This window comes from Agelaius tricolor, unplaced genomic scaffold (genome assembly GCF_023055355.1).
Source record: "Agelaius tricolor isolate 1412-34295 unplaced genomic scaffold, bAgeTri1.0.p SCAF_3, whole genome shotgun sequence".
Lineage (NCBI taxonomy): Eukaryota > Metazoa > Chordata > Aves > Passeriformes > Icteridae > Agelaius > Agelaius tricolor.
Genome location: NW_027269263.1, coordinates 48,294,651 through 48,314,891, shown reverse-complemented (window position 1 = coordinate 48,314,891; position 20,241 = coordinate 48,294,651). Strand labels below are relative to the sequence as shown.

Sequence of the window (20,241 nt, the reverse complement as noted above, 5' to 3'; positions counted from 1 at the left end):
AGTTCTCTGTAGGTCACCAAAACAGGTAATTCATAACTAAGCCTGAATTATGGGAACTAATGATTCATTTTACATACCCAGATAAAACTTCCCTCATATGCAATACTTCTCAAAAAATTGTTTTTCCTTTTTTTTCACAAACTTTAAGTTTTGAGGAAATTCAGGCAATCATCAGTTTAGGTCAGGCATTTATAGTATAGATTAAATTTTGACTGGGCTGTTAAGTTTTGAAACACTCACAGTAATACAAAGTGTGATGGTCTTGCCAGCTTTTCTGAGCTTTCAAAAGCTTTTAAGTGCTCTGGTTACCTAAACAGCACATCCCTGATAGCAGTGTCTGCGGAGCAGATGGGAATTACAGCAGCAGTGATCATGTAGTAACACCTCCCACAAAACAAAAATTGGCCTTTGTCTCTGTTATAACACAAACAATTTATTGGTCTAGTTTGCTATCCTTGAATAGAATAAGATTTAAGAAAACTAAGCCTGCAAAAATTTTTGTGCTTAAAATACTCTCCGTAACTCATGCTGTAAGACCTTGGGAACAATATTTTTCTGAGAAAAATTCTTTCATACTAAACTTGCAGTCATTATCCCTATGCTGAATTTATCCTGAGTGTTCTGTGGAAGACATAGGGTTTATACTCAGTGTTTTCAGATTTATAATCACTTCAGGTTATATACAGGTTTCAGCATCTGTTTTTTAATAAACTGTTTCCTTGGGACATCCACATACTCTTTCAAAACCTATCAAAACCTTTTCTTTTTCTGATTTTATCAAATTCTGTAATGCCTGTCTTCTCTGCTGGTGAGAAGTTGTGTGGCCGTGTCCTCAACAGTCACAGATAAGACGTGGTCAGGGCATGGATTATAGCCTCAGGTTGTTACACCCTACACAGACTTTGCATTTCAGTATTTGGAATTAAGACTAGAGCAGATACATACTATCAGCATGTAACTGGATAAAAAAACACATCTAATGTAAAAACAGCTGCTTTTTATTTTACTGTCTATATGCATTTGCTTCTCAGAAATTTTGTTGGGAAGAAAAGATTAAACACCTGCTTTTTTGTGCTGGTGTTTTTTGTGCTAATGCATTACTAGCTCTAAAACTGTAAAATGAGAACAGTCACATTTCTGTACTCACATGACCCATGGTTGAAATGCTGTGAGGAATTTTGTTTTACTGGGGCTTGTTAGTCTGGATTTTCTGCATACATTGAAGCTGCATGGAAAAAGCACTTGGTCTTTTGTATAATGTTTTCAGTGATAGGGATTTAAGGGTTTTGGGTTTGTTTTTTTTTTTGTAGAATTGCAGGATTAAACTCAAATTGGCATTAACAGTTATGTAAAATGTATTAGTCTGTAATTTCCTGGGATTTGTGTTCTACTCATTTGTAATTGCTAGGTCTCTTTATGCAAATAAAGAAGAGTTATTGTGGTTGAACTGACCTCATAGTGGAGTACTGGATGAAATGAGGATTTGTCAGAGTATTAGGTTTTGAGAGAATCTTGAGGAGCCATGTGGCAGAATTTTGTTTCAGCTGTTAACTAGAACAGTTTGCATTTCTTGTAGAGCTGTCTGTAGTCTGAGACAGATACCTAGAGAGACTCTAAATAAAATACAGACTAGAATTAACATTTCAAAATGTTCTGTACAACGTTTTCTGGAGCCCCTTCTGAAGACGTCACAGATATTGATAACAGTGGATGCTTAAGGCCACTGTACTGTCAGGTACTTCCTAATGATGAGCTCTATATGCCTCTCTCATCTTCGTTTATTGAGCTGTCTGCACCTGCTGGGGAAGGTGCATGTGTAATGATGGGAAAAATTTTACTGGATATAAATATGGCAGTTCTAGAAGAGTACAATTCTTTGCAAGGTTCTTTTATCCCTCGTGGACATCAAAGGTCTAAACCGGACGGTAAGAAAAATTTTCATCTTTAATTTTACTGCGACCTCTTGTATGAATATTATTGTCTAGGAATCATCCTTGATTTTAGCTCAGCTGAATTCAACTTCTGTTTGCAAATTGCTGCTGCTTTACAGGCAGCTGACCATGTTTGGTTAGTTCAGAATTTTATGTACAGAAAGATGCACTTCAAAGACTGTTAGAAATTGGGAGAAGAATGTCACCAATTTACTAGCATTATAGAGATACCTGTTTCTTTTTTGAATGTCAATACAGCTATTGAAACTGTAAATACCAATGTAATAGGTAAAAATGGACAGAATATAACAAAAAATGTAATAGGTGATTAAAGTGAATATTAACTCCTAGTGTTTGGTACCAAGGAAATTAGGACTGTGATTTGCAATTAATTCTGAAGATTTTACTGAACTTATTAAGTTTAGAGTTGATAATATTTGATGATTAGTCAATTCAGTGCTACTTTTAAGTGAAACTCTTTACAATGCAGATTGTTTTGTGTAGTCTTACGTGGTCAGTTTATGTTTGGGTATTCTCAAAGGACAGTTGTCTAGATCAAAACATTTCTAGATAAAAGCATTTCTGCTTAGCAGAAAACATTCTAGAATTCTTTTCATGCAGTTTCAATGCAGTTTTTAATCTTGTCCTTTAAGACTCCTACAGGAGTGTTGGAGTTGTCATATGTTTTAGATGAGTTTTGTCTAGCCCAGTGTCATGTTTCTGTTTTTGTTTTTTGTCCTGGCCAATACTAGGTGCCTCCCCCGAGGTGTTTAAATGCAAGTGTCAGCTATGTTACCTGTTGTGTTGTCTACTTGTCCTTTCTGATTTTTATATTGCACTGTGAACATAAGGCTTGTTGGTTCTTTCTGAATGCAGTTATGAAAAAATAGTGTCAAAACAAGATTCAAATTTATCAAAGTCTAATTATATTTTTTTTATCGTCTGCCCAGTAAGACTGTGTCTTTAGTTCATTTGTTAACTACTGGGTCCTAACTCACAGGGAAGTAGAGAATGTTTTCAAACTATTTCTGGCCAAACTGGTTTTAAATGACCTGCCTAATCTCATTCTTCCAAAACTGAAATTACTTACCCTTTTTGTAGGTTTCTATAAAAATACACCTGTGTATATGTCTATGTATATGATAAATGCATAAATTGCCTCTTAGCATTTAAGTAGTGCTATCATGTGCTTATGTCTGGAATTATCTTCTGTCAAAGCTAAAAAACCTAAGTGGAACATGTGCTGGGTATGTTAGTTTGCTAGCATTATGCAAGTAACATAATATTAAGATGCTTAAATTAGCAGGAGTATAATTCAAATAACTAGAATAATAATTCAGAATTATTTAGAATTAAAAGCAAAGTTTGAGAATTTATGTGAAACACAAAGATTACAAATTGTATTTCTAGTGCTCTTTTTACTGTCTCTGCAAGCTGTTTCTAATCTGGGACTTCACTGTTTTGAAAACCTGTCAAAGAGTGAGACATAAGAAACCCTGAATAGTTCCACAGATATTGTCCTGTATTTGAAGACAGTAGTGTGTCCACAGCAGCCTTTTGAAGCCGTTGTGATGTTCAGGTTGTGTGTGATGGCAGAAAGCATTCCCACTTGGGGTTTATTAAGGGAAGGTTCTATCTCCTGAAGGATCAGTTTAGTATGCTGCCCAGGTAATGGCCTGCTGGCTCTTTGGGTCTGTTTATGAGACTTACATCTTTGATTTTATCTAGGATTGTAGCTATGTTGTATCTTAATGTGTCTCATCATTCCATGTGTTCCATGCATGTTGCGAAAAACAAGTTGTAGTTCAGAAAATATTCCTGTTGCTCTGCTCTAGCAACAATTTTTTTTAATCAAATATCTTAGTTTATGCATCTGACATCCAGAACCCATCTGGATGCATGTGGCATGAGGAGCTACAGCTAGAGTACAAATGTTTTACGGGTCAAAAACAACTCCCAAAGTTTGTGGATTGAACATGGCATTGGTGAAACACAGTAGTAAAAATCCTGTACTTTACTTTCACAGGCCCAAATCTACCAATGGCAACTGTTGATATCAAAAACCCAGAAATTACAACTAACAGATTTTATACTCCACAAGTCAACAATATTTCATATACCAAAGAAAAGAAGAAAGGAAAAACTAAAAAGAGAAGATTGACAAAGGCAGATATTGGAACTCCCTCTAATTTCCAGTAAGTATGTTCATGAGTTTGAGTTTGGTTTTGGATGGGTGGGAGTTTTGTGGCTTGGGGTGGTGGGGAAGGATGTTGCCATTTTGCTTTTCTGATTTTTTTTTTTTTTGTGTGTGTCAGTTACACTTGAAAATGGTCAACTCTTGAACCTGTGTAACCTAAACTAAGTAAATGCTAGCTGGAATGCTGTGGGGTTTAAAAGGAGGTTAGCTTATACATAGATGAGGATTTTCCTGCAGCTGTGAACAAAAAGTAATTTGCTATGGAAAATCAGCTTAGAAAAGACTTCAGCTGCATAGAGGTGCCTTATTGAAGTTGTCAGCTCAGTGAAGACTCATTCAACCTCAGTGGTCAACTCTTTAACACTGTAATTCCTACCCCTGCACATATTTAGCTGTGCATGTGTCATGTGGAGTACACATTTGTGTCCTGACTTGTCATAACTACAGAAATTACTTGCCATGATTTCATCTTTGGCTTTCTGTTTGCAAGCTTTCTGTTGTGTAGGCTAGGACCTGTACCTTGTGATCAAAGTACAGCACACATCCTTCAGAAATTTTTCCTATTGTCATTTCTTATGTATCTTTAATCTTTTGGACTAGTTACAATGTACCACTTTGAGCTTCACTTTCATGAAACTTGGTTTTGGTCACTTTATTCAAGTAACTGTTGCTTTCCTGAACATTATTTGTTGTAATAATCTTCTGCCTTTTACAATAAATGTACTTTATTTGCTGAAGCAGCAGGAACTTAGAGCTTGAGTTAGTTACAAGAGAGATCAGTTTCTGTGAAGCATGAGAAAAGCAGTGTGAAGTTTACATGCCAAGTGAATGTCTTATTCTTTTGAAGTGATATGTTGCATCATTACACTGATGTGTTTTCCCAGAATATAATTCCATTAAAGTAATGTTGGCATTATTAGTTACAGTAACATTACTGCACAGTGTTTTGGAACAGTGCTCTGTAGAATGGGATAGTGGGTGGAACATAAAAGAGGTGGGCTAAAACACTTCCCTAAACAAACTCTGCTTAGAAAATTCAGGCATCAACCTTGTTCTTACTGATCTGAGTATCAGTGAAGTGCTGCATCTGTTAGTGTCACTTGAATGGAAAAATACAAAAAAGAAGGAAGAGGGAAACAAAAATGAAGAGTGCTTGGTAGCTGGTCATTGTTATGACTGTACTGATGCAGACTTGAGCATATGTGGACAAAATTTGCATTACCCTGTCAGACCTCTGTTGGAATTTGTGGAAGGGGTTGTGCAGCAGCATAGATGTAAAATTACTTTGAGACTTTGTTTATGAAGCCTATCAGATTGTGACTTAGGGAAGCTGAGAGTAAGGTGATAAGATACTTAATGACATTCAAACAAAAGATATGTTCCAGTATCATATAATATAACCTTAAGTTGTAAATGGTGACCCTTTACAAAAGAAGTCTGTTGAAAGTCCTTTTGGCTTGAGGTCTGTTTAAGTTTCCTGTAGAGTGCAACAGATATGTGTCATTTTACCATGTAAGATACTTTAACTACTGATTTTGTACAAACATATGGAAACTGGCATTTGGTACTGTTAGGCAAATAAGCCAGTAGGATAATTTGTATCATTTGTGCTATGATATTTGTGAAGACCAACATGGTCACTGTTTATGCCAGATCAAAGTTACAATCAGTAGATAAAATTTTTGAATGTCTTTTGTTAGACAGATAAGGAGTTGCAGTGTTTTGAGAAAAAAACAACAGTCGGTACTCAAAATGAATGGAACTTATTACTGTATACATTCTTCTAAGTAGCATAAGATTTGGGGTTATCTGATAATATGTATTTGCATTGAAAAGAAGTGTGAAAACGTGTGTTATAGTCTGTATGTACAAGTAATTTACTTTGAAGGGTGAAAAATGAACAAAAAATAATGCTAAAACTATGGCATATAAAACTTCAGAGTCAATTAAGTGCACCAAACTGAGTTGTATGCTCACAACCTCTTAAAGGCCATGGTGCAACTGCAGAGCTATGATGTAGTTGCCATCACGGAACCATGGTGGGATGACTCACATAGCTGGAGTACTGCACTGGATGGATACAAGCTCCTCAGAAGAGACAGGAAAGGAAGAAGAGGAGGAGGGGTGCCCCTTTATGTTAAGCAGACTTTCGATGCCGTAGAAATTGAAACTAAGGAAGATGGAGTTGAATGCCTATGGGTAAGAATTAAGGGGAAGGCCAACAAGGCTGACACCCTGCTGGGAGTCTGTTATCGTCCACCCAACCAGGAAGAAGAGGTAGATGACTTAGTCTATAAGCAGCTAGGTAATGTTTCAAGATCATCAGCCCTTGTTCTTGTGGGTGACTTCAACCTACCAGACATCTGCTGGGAACTTAATACAGCAGTAAAGAGGCAGTCCAGGAAATTCTTAGAATGTACGGAGGACACTTTCTGTCGCAGCTGGTGGGTGAACCCACCAGGGGAGGGGCTATGTTAGATCTGCTGTTTGCCAATAGAGATGGGCTGGTGGGAGATGTGGTGGTTGGAGGTCGCTTGGGGCAGAGTGATCATGAAACAACAGAGTTCTCAATAGTTGGTGAAGTCAGGAGGAGCACCAGTAAGACCCTTACACTGAACTTCCAGAGGGCAGACTTTGGCCTGTTTAGGAGACTTATTCAGAGCATCCCTTGGGAAACGGCCCTTAAAAACAAAGGAGTTCAGGAAAGGTGGGCATGCCTCAAAACAGAGATCTTGAGGGCACAGGAACAGACTGTCCCTGTGTGCCAAAAGATCAGTCAACGGGATAAATGTCCAGCCTGGCTGGGCAAGGAGGTTTTGGAGGAACTTAGGAATAAAAAGAGGATGTATCAGCGTTGGAAGGAGGGTCAGGTCTCTAAGGAAGTATTCAAGAAGGCTGCTGGAGCATGCAGAAAAAAAATTAGGGAGGCCAAAGCTCATTTTGAACTTAGAATGGCGACTTCTGTAAAGGATAATAAAAAATGTTTTTACAAATACCTTAATGCTAGAAGGAAGGGTAAGAGCAGCCTTTGTTCTTTATTGGACAAGGGAGGGAACTTAGCATCTGCAGATGAGGAGAAGGCAGAAGTGCTTAATGCCTACTTTACCTCAGTTTTTAGTGGGAAGATGACTTGCCCTCAAGACACCTGCCTGCCTGGAATGGTTGATGGTGTCAGGGAGCAGAATGGTCCCCCCATTATCCAAGAGGAGGCAGTCAAAGAACTACTGAAATGCTTGGATGTTCATAAATCTATGGGAGCAGACGGGATCCACCCCAGGGTAATGAGAGAGCTGGCAAATGAGCTTGCAAAGCCACTCTCCATCATTTACCAACAGTCCTGGCTCACTGGTGAGGTTCCAGATGACTGGAAGCTGGCCAATGTGATAGCCATTCACAAAAAGGGTGCAAAGGAGGATCCTGGTAATTATAGACCAGTCAGGCTGACCTCAGCACCTGGCAAGATAATGGAACAGTTTATATTAGTGCCATCACACAGAATTGACAGCATGGCCAGGGTATCAGACCCAGTCCGCATGGGTTTAGGAGGGGTAGGTCATGTTTAACCAACCTGGTCACCTTTTATGACCAGGTAGCCTGCCTAGTGGATGCAGGGAAGGCAGTAGATGTTGTTTATTTGGATTTCAGCAGGGCCTTTGGCACTGTCTCCCACAGCACACTCCAGACAAGCTGGCAGCCCGTGGCTTGGACAGGAGCACTCTGTGCTGGGTTAGGAACTGGCTGGATGGCCGGGCCCAGAGAGTGGTGGTGAATGGTGCTGCATCCAGCTGGCAGCCAGTCACCAGTGGTGTCCCTCAGGGGCCTGTGCTGGGGCCAGTTCTGTTTAATATTTTTATTGATGACATGGATGAGGGTTTAGAGTCTTTCATTAGCAAATTTGCAGATGACACTAAGCTGGGAGCGTGTGTGGATCTGTTAGAGGGACGGAGGGCTTTGCAGAGGGACTTGGAACAGTTGGATGGATGGGCAGAGTCCAGTAAGATGAAGTTCAGTAAGTCCAAGTGCCGAGTCCTGCACTTTGGCCACAATAACCCCCTGCTATGTTACAGGCTGGGGACGGTGTGGCTGGACAGTGCTCAGGAGGAAAGGGACCTGGGCGTGCTGGTCAACAGTCAGCTGAACATGAGCCAGCAGTGTGCCCAGGTGGCCAAGAAGGCCAATGGCATCCTGGCCTGTGTCAGGAACAGTGTGGCCAGCAGGAGCAGGGAGGTCATTCTCCCCTGTACTCGGCACTGGTGAGGCCACACCTTGAGTGCTGTGTCCAGTTCTGGCCCCTCAGTTTAGGAGGGACATTGAGATGCTTGAGTGCGAACAGAGGAGGCAACGAGGCTGGAGAGGGGCTGGGAACACAACCCCTGTGAGGAATGACTGAGGGAGCTTGGGCTGTTCAGCCTGCAGAAAAGGAGACTCACAGGTGACCTCATCACTCTCTTCAACTTCCTGAAGGGTGAGCTGGGGGTCGGTCTCTTTCTCCGGGCAACAACAGACAGAACAAGAGGACACAGTCTCAAGCTGTGCCAAGGGGAGATACAGGCTAGAATTAAGGAGGAAGTTTTTCACAGAAAGAGTGGTCAAATACTGGAATCATCTACCCAGGGAGGTGGTGGAGTCACCATCCCTCGATGTGTTTAAAAAAAGACTGGATGTGGCACTTGGTGCCATGATCTAGTTGAGATGTTAGAACATGGGTTGGACTCGATGATCTTAAAGGTCTCTTACAACCTAGAAATTCTGTGATCCTGTAAAGGAGCATCCCAAGTCATACAGATGTGCACAAATATGTGGGTAAGATCATATTAGTGGTAAACTGATGTCAATTTACATATGCCAGGTTAAATACATTGTGATCAGCTGTGAGACCCTGTTAGGAAATGCATGTCTAATTTATGTGAAGCTAGCTGTATCTTAGCATTCAGAATCCTGTAAACAAATCATCCCATATTTTGGTAGTTAGTTAAAGGCATTTAAATAATTAGGTAAAACAGGGACTTTGTTGTTTTTCCTTTTTTATGGCATAATTTCACTTCAAACCAAACCTTTTACTTGCTTCTTAAAATAAGTAGCCATAACTAGCCATAGTTATACCAAAACCAAAACTGATCATTGTACTTCAGTATTTTAATGAAGAAAACTTATGCTGCTGATAAAAACAGACCCAAGCAAGAATACAAGGTCTGTTGTGCAAGGCACTGTTTAACAGCAGCCAAACGGCCTTAGTAATTTATCAAGTGTAGCCTAGACTGCATTGTGGCTACTAACAGCTGACCTGGTATTTTTTATAACTCTGAGCTGAACTTCCTGAGAACTGTATCTTCCTTCTAGAAGTCACCATGTGTGCAAAGAATCACGAAACGTGGAGTCCTGGTAACATTATGGTTCTCTTTTCCATATCCAATAGCAGTATTGTCAAGTAGCTTGGAGGGGCACAAAACTCGTCTGTGTTCTAACTGGTTATAGCATCACATCAAATAATACTTCAGTAGCCACATGAAATGGCTGCTAGAAGCTTAGGAAGATGGCAGCTGAAAACAGTCCTGCCTTATCTTTGAAAGATGTGAATGAGAAAGGAGTGATACACACAGTGGTGACAGGGAGGATGAGGCTTTCCAGCTGCCTGGCACTGAAAAATTTGGCAATAGCTCAAGGTCCAGTTGCTGTGTAAAGGCAAAACTTCCCCTTGATCTCTGAGCAGTTCTTCCATCATTATCCGTATGCACCACAGGGTGGCATGAAGCCTTCATGTTTTGCCACAGATTGTAACCTAAGGAGAGAAATTCTTCATTTTGTCTTCTGGACATGAGACAAAAAGTGAAAATTAAGACATTTTACTATTCCATTCTCAAGTGGGGCACTGAGAAATAAGAATTATTTAGAAGCTGGTATCTCTGGTTATCTTGGTGTCCTCTTATTTTAGTTAACAGGATCCTTTTTATGCTGATTAAATGGGCTTTTCTGCTTTTTTTAGACACATTGGACATGTTGGTTGGGATCCAAACACAGGTTTTGATGTAAGTAATTTAATAAGTTGCTGAAGACAATGATTTAAACTTTAGAGACTTTTTGCACTAAAGATTTGCATTAAAGAACAAGTTAACTGTACATTAAATAGTCATAAATTGGGATTTTATGATGTGATGTAAACAGGGGGATGTTGGAATAGAAGGGAATAGGCATGGGGGACTGAGGGGGGGGGGAAAGATTCAAAACCTTAAGTTTTTCATGCAGGGTACTTACTTCTCCTAAAGTAGTACTTTCTGACTTGAAAAGTCAACTCGGAGACCTATACATCACTTTGCTGTTCCTTTTAACTATATGGTTTGTTAGTATTTTTTTTTTCCCTAATATAAGTGATAGTTTTAACATATCTCCACATTTCAAGCTACTTAAAACCAATGTATCTCACTTGCAGGTGAACAACTTAGACCCGGAACTGAAAAATCTGTTTGATCTGTGTGGAATTTCAGAGGCTCAACTAAAAGACAAAGAAACTTCAAAGGTCATATATGATTTCATTGAGAAAACAGGAGGTGTGGAAGCTGTTAAAAACGAGCTGCGCAGACAAGGTGGGATTCCTTTCACTTCCATGTAAAAATTAACAGGGTATTTTTTGCCTTAAGGATTAGAGTAGAAACTGTTGATGGTGAGCAGTTTTTGATTCTCTTCTCTGGGCTTCATGTCACTGCAGTTGCACTGGATCATGTTTCCATACACTGTACGCTATGTAAAAATGTTCAGGCATGACCTGTGAGAGTACTTGTCCCTGAGGAATAAGGATATTTATGCCAATTAAGTAATTTCCAGTAGCACTTAGTCTGAATGCAAAGCTACACAGTATGTTTGATACAGCTTTTTCAGACTGTGTACGTTAAGTGTTTATTTATAATCTCAATCTTATAGATAAATGAAAATTTTGCAAGACATAATGCTGTTGTCAGCTGTATTGGTAGTAGACGGCTGGCAGATATGTGTGCTGCCTGTGTACCCTGGCAGAACTCTGTAGAGAGCCTTGAAACAGCAACAGACCTGCAGTTTTTATATATTTTAAAATTAGTTTTTTTCTCATTTGAAATAAAAAAAATACTAGTTTTGAGCATGCTTCTGTTGGGTAAAAATTCTCAAATAAGCTGCTGCCTGCCTAACCTTTAAATGTGACCTCAGCTGATGCATTATCTAGTGGAAGATAGCAAGTCAGTTTAAAATTACACTGCCAGTGTCAAACTTTCAAAAATTTGCTTAGAGCTATTCTCAAGAGAAAAATTATCTAAGGTGAAATTATAACATTTTGAAAGCAGTGAGTAAGTTGTTCAGTGACTGAAGAGATACAGAATCAGGGTACAATGACTTGTTACATTTATTTCTTAGGTCCGCCTCGGTGGAGCGGTATGTACTTGTGCTGGCATCTAAGCATATGCTTCAAAGTATCCATGCTGTTGTGTGATTTCTTTCCTAGATGATACCTTAATCTGCATCTGTTTGAATGCAATATTAAAAATTATGTTTGAACTTCGTAGTTAAATTGCAAACAAAACTCCAATTATGAATTTTTTTTCTCAGTAAGAAATCTGTCACCTTCTCTATAGAATAAACTCAGTTTAAATGTTTAAAAGGGTGTTGATCCAATATTGCTGACTTTAAAACTACATTGAGGAGACTTGCCTTGAAGTCTTATGACTAGCTTAAACTATTTTTAAATGCCTATTTTTCTATATTTTTCTATTTTGTATGTGTTAACTTCACATTATGACCATTTGCATGTATGCAATTAAAAGAAAACTGCCTCATCTATAATATGCATGATGATAATCTACTTCTGTGCTTTTTTATAGAGGTAGATAAAATATTCCAGTATTTCAGTGGGTTTATCCACTACTGCGTTATTTGATGTATGGGCTTGACTGCTGTTTGAAGTGTTCTTCCTCAACTGAAAAACCTTTTTCTGTGTTTATTGCAAGAATTTCTGTGCTTACATATTCACCCTGCTAGCATGCTGACTAGAGAGTTGCAGAAAAGCCATTCTGCTGAGATGGAAATTATTTTCCTGTTTTCCCTGCCCTTTCCCTAGTTTTGGTACTGGTGGTTATTTTTTTGGTGACAGTACCATCTATAGATAATTATACAAATTTTATTGTTAATATCAGTGTACGGATTAGTGTGCATTTATAAAAAAACTAAATTTATTTTCTTGCTTTGCTTGTACCATCTGTTTGAGGGGGAAGGGAGAGAGAGGGTAAGTTAATAGTGCTCTCCCCTTGCTGCTCCTTCCTCAATTCACTACCAGCTGAGTGCAGACAGGCAGAATGCTGTTCCCACAGATTGGATGTGGCATATCTCTCTAGTTATAATGCGAATAAACTATTTCCCCACAGGAAAACCTAAACCTTGTGTTAGAAATCTAGGGAGAGTCTAGACTCTGGAGCCACGATCACGTCGATTTTCTCAGTATTGCAAAAACCCGTCCGTAGTGCTTGGCAGGTTGTGGCACTTGGTAACACCGCCCTCCAGTGGCCCCAAGCGGAACTACAGCCATGCCAGCCAAAAACGGCACTTTTTAAAATCAAGAATGTTAGCAGTATGTCTCTTGGAAAAAAAAAAAAAATACATGGCATTTCAGATCCAGTTCTCTCTATGTTGTTCTTGTGAAGGGGTAGGAAAAAACTCAGCAACTCGTGGAACTTAAGAACATAATACATGCTTTTAAGAGTTGTATCTAAAGATAAGCAGGGAAGGAGGCATTGAGGTACTAGTGACTCCTGCTTCCCCAAAATTTTATTTTTATGGATGTTCCCTATTCTATGTCAGTGCAGCCAAACTGCTTTCTTTGCCAGTAACGTGAAGGGGATAATAGAACAGGTAGAGAAGGATCTTCTTGAGTGTAATACCCCTTTTGTTATAAAGATATGTGAAATCAAACATGAATTTTATAATCCAGGTGCCATTATACAATGGTACCTGGATTATTAAGTAGTTATGTGTAGCAACCACACAACCTAAAGTACCATGAGCCATTAGATTTTTAATGGAAGAGGAAATGAAACAGTGCTACTTAAAATGCCATTAGCAAAGCAAGTACATTTCAAGGCCACTTCACAGAGAAATGATCCTGTGTGTAGCCCTAAAGCTGTTTCCTTTTGACAGCCCCTGCCATAAAGATACTGTTGGAAGTAATTTTCAGTAAAAGAGACTAAGAGTCAGTTTATGCTGCATTATAATGCATTGTGGGGGGGGGAGGAGGTTGTTACTAGAAGATACTACTTTAAAAAATGTTTGATTCTGTAATTACTTAAAGTAAGGGATAGATTAGAAAGTGGAAATTCTGTATTTCACTTTAAGTGTATTTCTGAAAAGTTTTTCTCTTTTTTTGTGTCCTAGCTCAACAAAATTTTACAGGATTCTTATGAACTTTAATCAGTCATTCTAAGTCTTGTACCTGCTTCCTGCAGTCATTGACTCTTTTACAAAATATACAACTGACATAGGCTTTGTTTCGCTTGATTTGCCCTATAGGCACAGCTTATATTCAGCTGTATCCATTTTTATCCAGAATTGGTAAAATTTGCACAGGCACAGAGATCCTTGCAAAAGGCAAGGCACAGCCTGTGTTCTTTTTCTGCTGGTCTCTGAAAGACGTTCAGGTGTTGAGTAGCAGGTAATTCAAAGTTGTTTTGTTTCATTTCAGCTCCACCTCCGCCACCACCGTGCAGAGGAGGACCCCCTCCACCTCCACCTCCCCCTCCCCATAGCTCGGGCCCTCCTCCTCCCCCTGCTAGGGGCCGAGGGGCACCACCTCCACCTCCTTCGAGGGCTCCCACAGCAGCGCCTCCACCCCCACCTCCATCTAGACCTGGTGCCACGGTGCCCCCGCCTCCTCCCAACCGGATGTACCCTCCTCCGCCGCCCGTGCACTCCTCAGCCGCACCGCCCGGCCCCCCTCCGCCCCCACCGCCACCAGCCAGTGGCTCATCTGTTCCTCCGCCCCCTCCTCCTCCTCCGCCCCCTCCTGGTCCTCCTCCACCACCAGGCCTTCCTTCAGAGGTTGATCACCAGCTTCCAGTTCCTGCGGGAAACAAAGCAGCACTCTTGGATCAAATCAGAGAAGGAGCTCAGTTGAAGAAGGTAGAACAGAACAGTCGACCAGTGTCCTGCTCAGGAAGAGATGCACTGCTAGACCAGATACGACAGGGTATACAGTTGAAATCTGTGAGTAAAAGCTGTTTGGCACCCGGGTTCCCTTGGGACTTGCAAATGCAGTGTGAACAGTAAAATGTGGCTCTGCTTTGGGGGCTGGATTGTAAGTTTTAGAGTTTCTGAAGCCATGACTAAACAGTAGTACTAAGAGAATGCAAAGAACAGTAGTACTAAGAAAATGCAAAGAACACACATTTGCTATAGATGAGTTTTGGTGCATGAAATTACCCTTTCAAACTCAGTTCTCACTTTTGAGTAAAATCCGTAAATCCTACAATGATGATGCCATAGTATCATGGCTGTACGGAACTTTTGCAAGGATTATGAAAAGATTGCTGTTTTCCTGACTATTCAGTTAAATAATCTAAACTTCAGGAGATGACTTTAGGAGTAACAGTAGTAGAAGGCAAACACTAGATTTATTAATCTGTTTTTATTTTCATCTTAAGACGGACCTGTGTTCTGCAAATATTGAGGGTTGTAAGAAGGTGTCTGCTTGTGTTTTGACAAGTGCTGCCCATAAGACATGCTGTAGCTGTCATGCTGCAGAACAGGCTATTACTGTTTCTTAGTGATGCCACTGATTATCTTAAAAATAATCTCTTAAAACTGTTTTGCCTGTTGCTGCTTATTTTTTGCCACTCCTCTGCACTCAAGGCTTCTGCTGTAAAAAGTGTAAGGGTGTGTTCATATTTATTTGCCATTAGAGGTAGGCATTATCAAAGTTCATTACTTCAGAAGGGATTATCAGCCCAAAGCAGACTCAGTTTACAAACCCAAGCAATGAAAACTATGTTGTGGTCTATTCCAAAGATAAAATAAATAATGGTTATGCAGCCATACAAGTCATGCCTGTCCAACCATATTAAGAAGCTTTCTTTTAGATGAGTGTTCACTTCATCAAAGCTGAAATATTTAAACTTGGGTATGGCTGTTCTGTTACATGGTTAAAAAGTTGACTATTTTTACTAAAGATTTTGCAGTTTGAGCTAAAGGTTCCACAATAAACTGTTCCACACTTTCTTCCAGTGGAAAATAAACTCAATAGTCATGCAAGGAAGTTTGTCTCAAAATACAGAGGTTCTGCTTTGCTAATTGCATCTTTCTGTTGTAACCCTTTTTCCTAGGTATCTGATGGTCAGGAAAGTGCACCACCTACACCTGCACCCACCTCAGGGATTGTGGGTGCGTTAATGGAAGTTATGCAGAAAAGGAGCAAAGCCATTCATTCTTCAGGTGCGTCTGATGGAATTTTTCTGACCTCACAGTGTCAGGTTTTCAAGAGTTAACACTTCTATTTATTGTAAAATACTTCTGGAGAAAAGCATGGATTCCAGCAAATAGTGCAGGGCAGACTGCCCTTAGCAGTGCCCTGGTGATGGGCTGAATGGTTCCTTCATGCTGCTTTGAATTACTGGGGTTTAGCAACTCGCAGTAATCCTCAACTGAGTTACTAAGCAAGGTTAATATCCTTAGAAAAACATTTCTGTTCTTGTTGCAACTGATTTGTTTTTGCTTACTAGCTGTCTGATGAAATAAGTGGTCAAAATATTTTGGAAGAAAGTTTTTGATGTTTTCTGTTTGTTGACGCTAAATCTCTTGCCATCATTCAGCTCCCGTGCTGTCAGTTCTGGTAGGCTTTGGCTGCCACCTCCTGGATAAGCAATGTTACTTGACCAGGCTTCTGCCAGGACTGAATCAACTTCCCATGCTTAAGTGCTGGGAAAAATAAGGGCTGCAAGAGGATTTGCATTTCTGAAATACCAGCTTGTAATAAATGTAGTTGAAATTGCAGTTCAGTAGCTGCAATGCAGCTGTTTGAGTACATCTATTCTGCTTAGGCTTTGATACATTTCTGGAGCTTGCCTTGATAACAGAACTGTATATGCAGTCTACAGAGCATCTCACCAAGTGCACTATGGTTAGTTGATATGCTGCCTATGTGATAATTGCCAATTTTGGTACTTAACAGAAATTAAATACCTGAAGGGAGCTAAATGCTCCCTTAACAGTTTCTTCCTCTGGGAAGGAAATGCTCTTGTCCAACAAATAAATAGTTTAATTTCATGAGAGTACATTTTTAAATGATGCATATAAAAAAAGTGGAAGGCTGAATAAAGTCAGCAAGCATTGACTTTGAAACTGATGTTCATTACACAGCTTTGAATATTCCAGTATCCACAATGGTCTTTAGCTCACCAGACCTTTTTTGGAGGGCTGGTTTTTTACCTGCTTGTAAAGTAAACAAATTCCATTATGTAACAAACCTGGGGAAGCAGTTCTTACATTCCAGAAATTAATCTGTTCCTGAAGTTTAACACCCAGTCTGGAACAAGCTGGCAACTTGCACATTCTTTAAGCAACAGTAATAAATAGTAACTGTTAAACAAGAACTTCTGATTCTTGTTCTCTTTGTGAACAAAACACATTTTTCCTTTGTGAAGAAAGGAGTGAGTGAAGAAACAAATTAGATTTAACTTCCAGCTAGTAACTATCTGAACTGGATGGCATGTCTAGCAATCTTAAAATAGAGTATTACTAAATGTATTGTCATGACGACCTTGAAGTGATGGTTCTCTTTTCAGAAAATTGTGGTAGAAATCAGTAATACTTTGATCATGTTAATTCTGTGCATGCAAGTGACTTGCTTTTCCTATCTTACAGATGAAGATGAGGATGAAGATGATGAAGAAGACTTTGAGGATGATGACGAATGGGATGATTGATCATATATTATTATATATATATTTTTTAAGGTGAATGATATACTAAACACTGCTTTCTGTCTATGGATTCTGTAAAATTATCATGTAAATGTTCTACCAATTTGCTGTATATTTTTGTTGCCTTTTGCTTTTTTATTAATCTGTGCAATACCTCATTTAATCTGTAAAGGTTTGTCATAATCCTCTACAAAGCTACTCCCTGTTAATGTGTGCAAGTTTACACCTGGATGATAATGTACATGTGAATACTTTCCATTCCATCAATAAGGGAGTTTAAATGTAATATGTGAGACTGACAAAAACCTTAATGTAATTTAGTTATAATGCAAGAAGGAAAACACTATTTTCATACCCTACTTTTTCTGTATCTAAATTTTCTTATTAAAGCCTAGTATAGCACTATGTTCTTTAAGTGATGCAGCTCTTAGTTTATTTAGCCCCTTGATTTCAAATGAAATGCTGTATGAATGTTGAGGCTGATTTATACTATTGCATGGTTTCAAATACATCAAAACATTGCAGGTCAAATGTTAGCAGTATGCTTTCCATAACACAAAAGCACTGCAGAAATGCACAGCTAGTTGTGAAAATTACCTTGTCCTAACTATAGTACTGACTGCTATTGAACAGCAGTAGAAATCAAATTCTTCAATGGGGACCTCTATCTGAAGTTAAACAGGGTGGCTCTGTATTGTCATAGTGGTAAAGGCAACTTTGATGCAAACAAGTTCAACTTTCAGTTGGTTTTGGTTTGGGGTTTTAGGGAGGGTTTCTGGGGGATTTTTGGGGGATTGGGTTTTGTTGGTTCGCTGGTTTTTTTGGTTTTGGTTTTTTTTTCCTTTCCTGCTCTTACTTTCAGAATGAAGATGTCTAAATTACTGGGGGCGATACTGGAGGCTGGCAATCGCTACAGTTTGATCTATTTTTAAAATAAATTTTTTGTGGTTTTTAGGCTGAAGGGCTGCATTTAAGGCTTGCTTCAATAGCATTTAATTACTTTTTAAAATTTGTAGGACATTGGTGTACTAATAAACACAAATGGTATTACTTTGCAGTCTTTGCTTTATGGTACACAGCAGATGCTGAAACACCAATCCTACACCCTGTAGGTTGGAAAGTCTAATTAACTCAGAATTATACACTATGGAGTGTAAAGTACTGAACTTTATGGCAGTATTTTGTCTTCATATGTTGGCTTTAAGACCAAGGGTTGTGATGAAGATCAAGAACCTGATTCACAAGAATAGTATTTGAATAAGTGGACAGAACATGGGATTTTCATTTCACAGCTTGCACATTTATATACATTGTACTTTGTAGTGCAGTAAACATTGGCACATCTGCCTATTATGAAATACTAATCTATGCTAAGTGGGTATTTAATATCTGCAGCATTAATTACTGTACTTACTGTAATTTTCAGGTAGAAAATCTTTTTAAAAACCACATTATCGGACACAGAATGTTCATTAAAGTCAGTTACATTTGGAGTGTAGTTAATGCATAGTGTCCTGGGTCTTTGACTGTAGTCCGGGTATCAAGCAAAATTTAAGTTATCAGAAAAGTATTGACTGAAACCCAGTGTTGACCTGATCTTGACAGGCTGGACCTGCATGATACGGCTTGGATTTCTAACCCAGTTATAACCTAGTCTTTAGCAAATTAATTTAGTTGTAGAGGAGAAAAGAAAGTTGCTGAAAAGTAGTGGGAGAGGTAAGGTTGTAGTTAAATTATTCATAGGATGCTAACTTCCTTCCAAGAGTAATTTAAGCACATAACTTGAGGAAAAAAATTGCCAAGTGGTCTCATTTTCTTGCAGTAACTTTCTCATTGGCCTCTGCTGCTGGAAACACTTCCTGCTAGCTTTGCTGCTGTAATGGCTTGAGCTTTGGATCAAGTGCAAGTGCAGCCTGGTGTAGCTAATGGCAGTGGAGTTAGCAACTTGTGTATAAGGAAAATATTTGTATGGCTTTCATATAACTTCTGGCACTGCACTCTTATTTTTATTGCATATAGGGCATTTTAAAATTAAGCAGATGAGGCCTAGAGGTTTTCCTAACATGCTACTTACTAGATATGTTTAGCTGTTATGTTCCCAGGATTGGAATTTCTGTAATATAGTTAATAATTAGGCATCACAGTTCATTAATCAAATTTCTATTCTGGATTTTGGGAGCTCTGAAGTTGCATTATTGAATAAAACTTTGATTTGTAGATACTGGCCAAAGAAAGTTTTTGGGTTTTCTGTTTCTTCATATAAAAAGTACACTCACACCTGTGGTGTCCAGGTTAATATTTACTTTCAAGTAGTGTTTGTTCATGATAAATTTCAGGCATACAGACTGCAATGGCAGTTAAGTTAGTCACAGCTGCATGCTTCAGCACTCTGCCACTTTTGCTCCAAGCGGAAGACAGCATTTCATGATACTGGTGCATTGTTGCTAAACATTGTAATGAAGGCCTCTTATATATTCTGGTTAATTGACTGTCCAGATAGCCTTAGCAATTAACAAACTAGCATGAGGCTTTTGTATCTCAACACTCTATGTGCATAGACAATATCAGCTAGCCACTTGTACGTATGAAATTCGTAAGAACTTCTCAATCATTCAGTTTTCCATTTATCAAACTGAAATTTTTAGTATGTGAATTTTTGAAATGTACAGTGAATAGGATGTTGCACTGGTGGCAATTCATCATGAAGCATAATAAAATTAATTTGACCCAACTAGTGTAAAACTGTGTGGTTTTTAAGTGCTGATTGTGGCACGGGTTTTAAAATAGATCTGTAGATTGATTGCACACTTTAAAAGTGACTTTGGCCACCTGGCCAAGTTCACAAAGCAGTAAATAGCCACTGTCAAATTGCAGAAGTTTCATGTCTCTGGAAAGTTGGATTGTGCTGTTGAGTAAACACAATGAGTAAGAATGTGACACCCCGTCCTCCTGGCAGATCTCACCGCTGCTAAGCAGCCTCCTTGGAAACAGCTACTGCTGCAGGCAAGTGCAATAAACCAGCCACATTTCAAGGTCAAACAAACATGGGATCGTTAATAAACATTCTAGAAGAAGTTCTAAATAATTAACTCTTGTTGGTGGATGCTCTAACTGAACCTGGATTATACAGATGTAAATCTTTGTCCTGCATGTTATAGAGTTTGAGTTCAGGATACTTCAGAAGTTT

General features: G+C 39.1%; 1 protein-coding gene across 1 annotated transcript in view; it reads left to right on the top strand.

The window, feature by feature from the left end:
- WASL (WASP like actin nucleation promoting factor) overlaps nucleotides 1-19,785 on the top strand; it is a 53,393-nt gene extending 33,608 nt beyond the window's left edge. The window contains exons 6-11 of the mRNA XM_071423770.1: nucleotides 3,958-4,126; nucleotides 10,112-10,154; nucleotides 10,556-10,709; nucleotides 13,823-14,343; nucleotides 15,459-15,567; nucleotides 16,996-19,785. Coding sequence (XP_071279871.1) covers nucleotides 3,958-4,126; nucleotides 10,112-10,154; nucleotides 10,556-10,709; nucleotides 13,823-14,343; nucleotides 15,459-15,567; nucleotides 16,996-17,057 — 1,058 coding nt within the window. The 3' untranslated portion in view covers nucleotides 17,058-19,785. The remainder of the gene's footprint in view (nucleotides 1-3,957; nucleotides 4,127-10,111; nucleotides 10,155-10,555; nucleotides 10,710-13,822; nucleotides 14,344-15,458; nucleotides 15,568-16,995) is intronic.
- The last annotated feature ends 456 nt before the right edge of the window (nucleotides 19,786-20,241 follow it).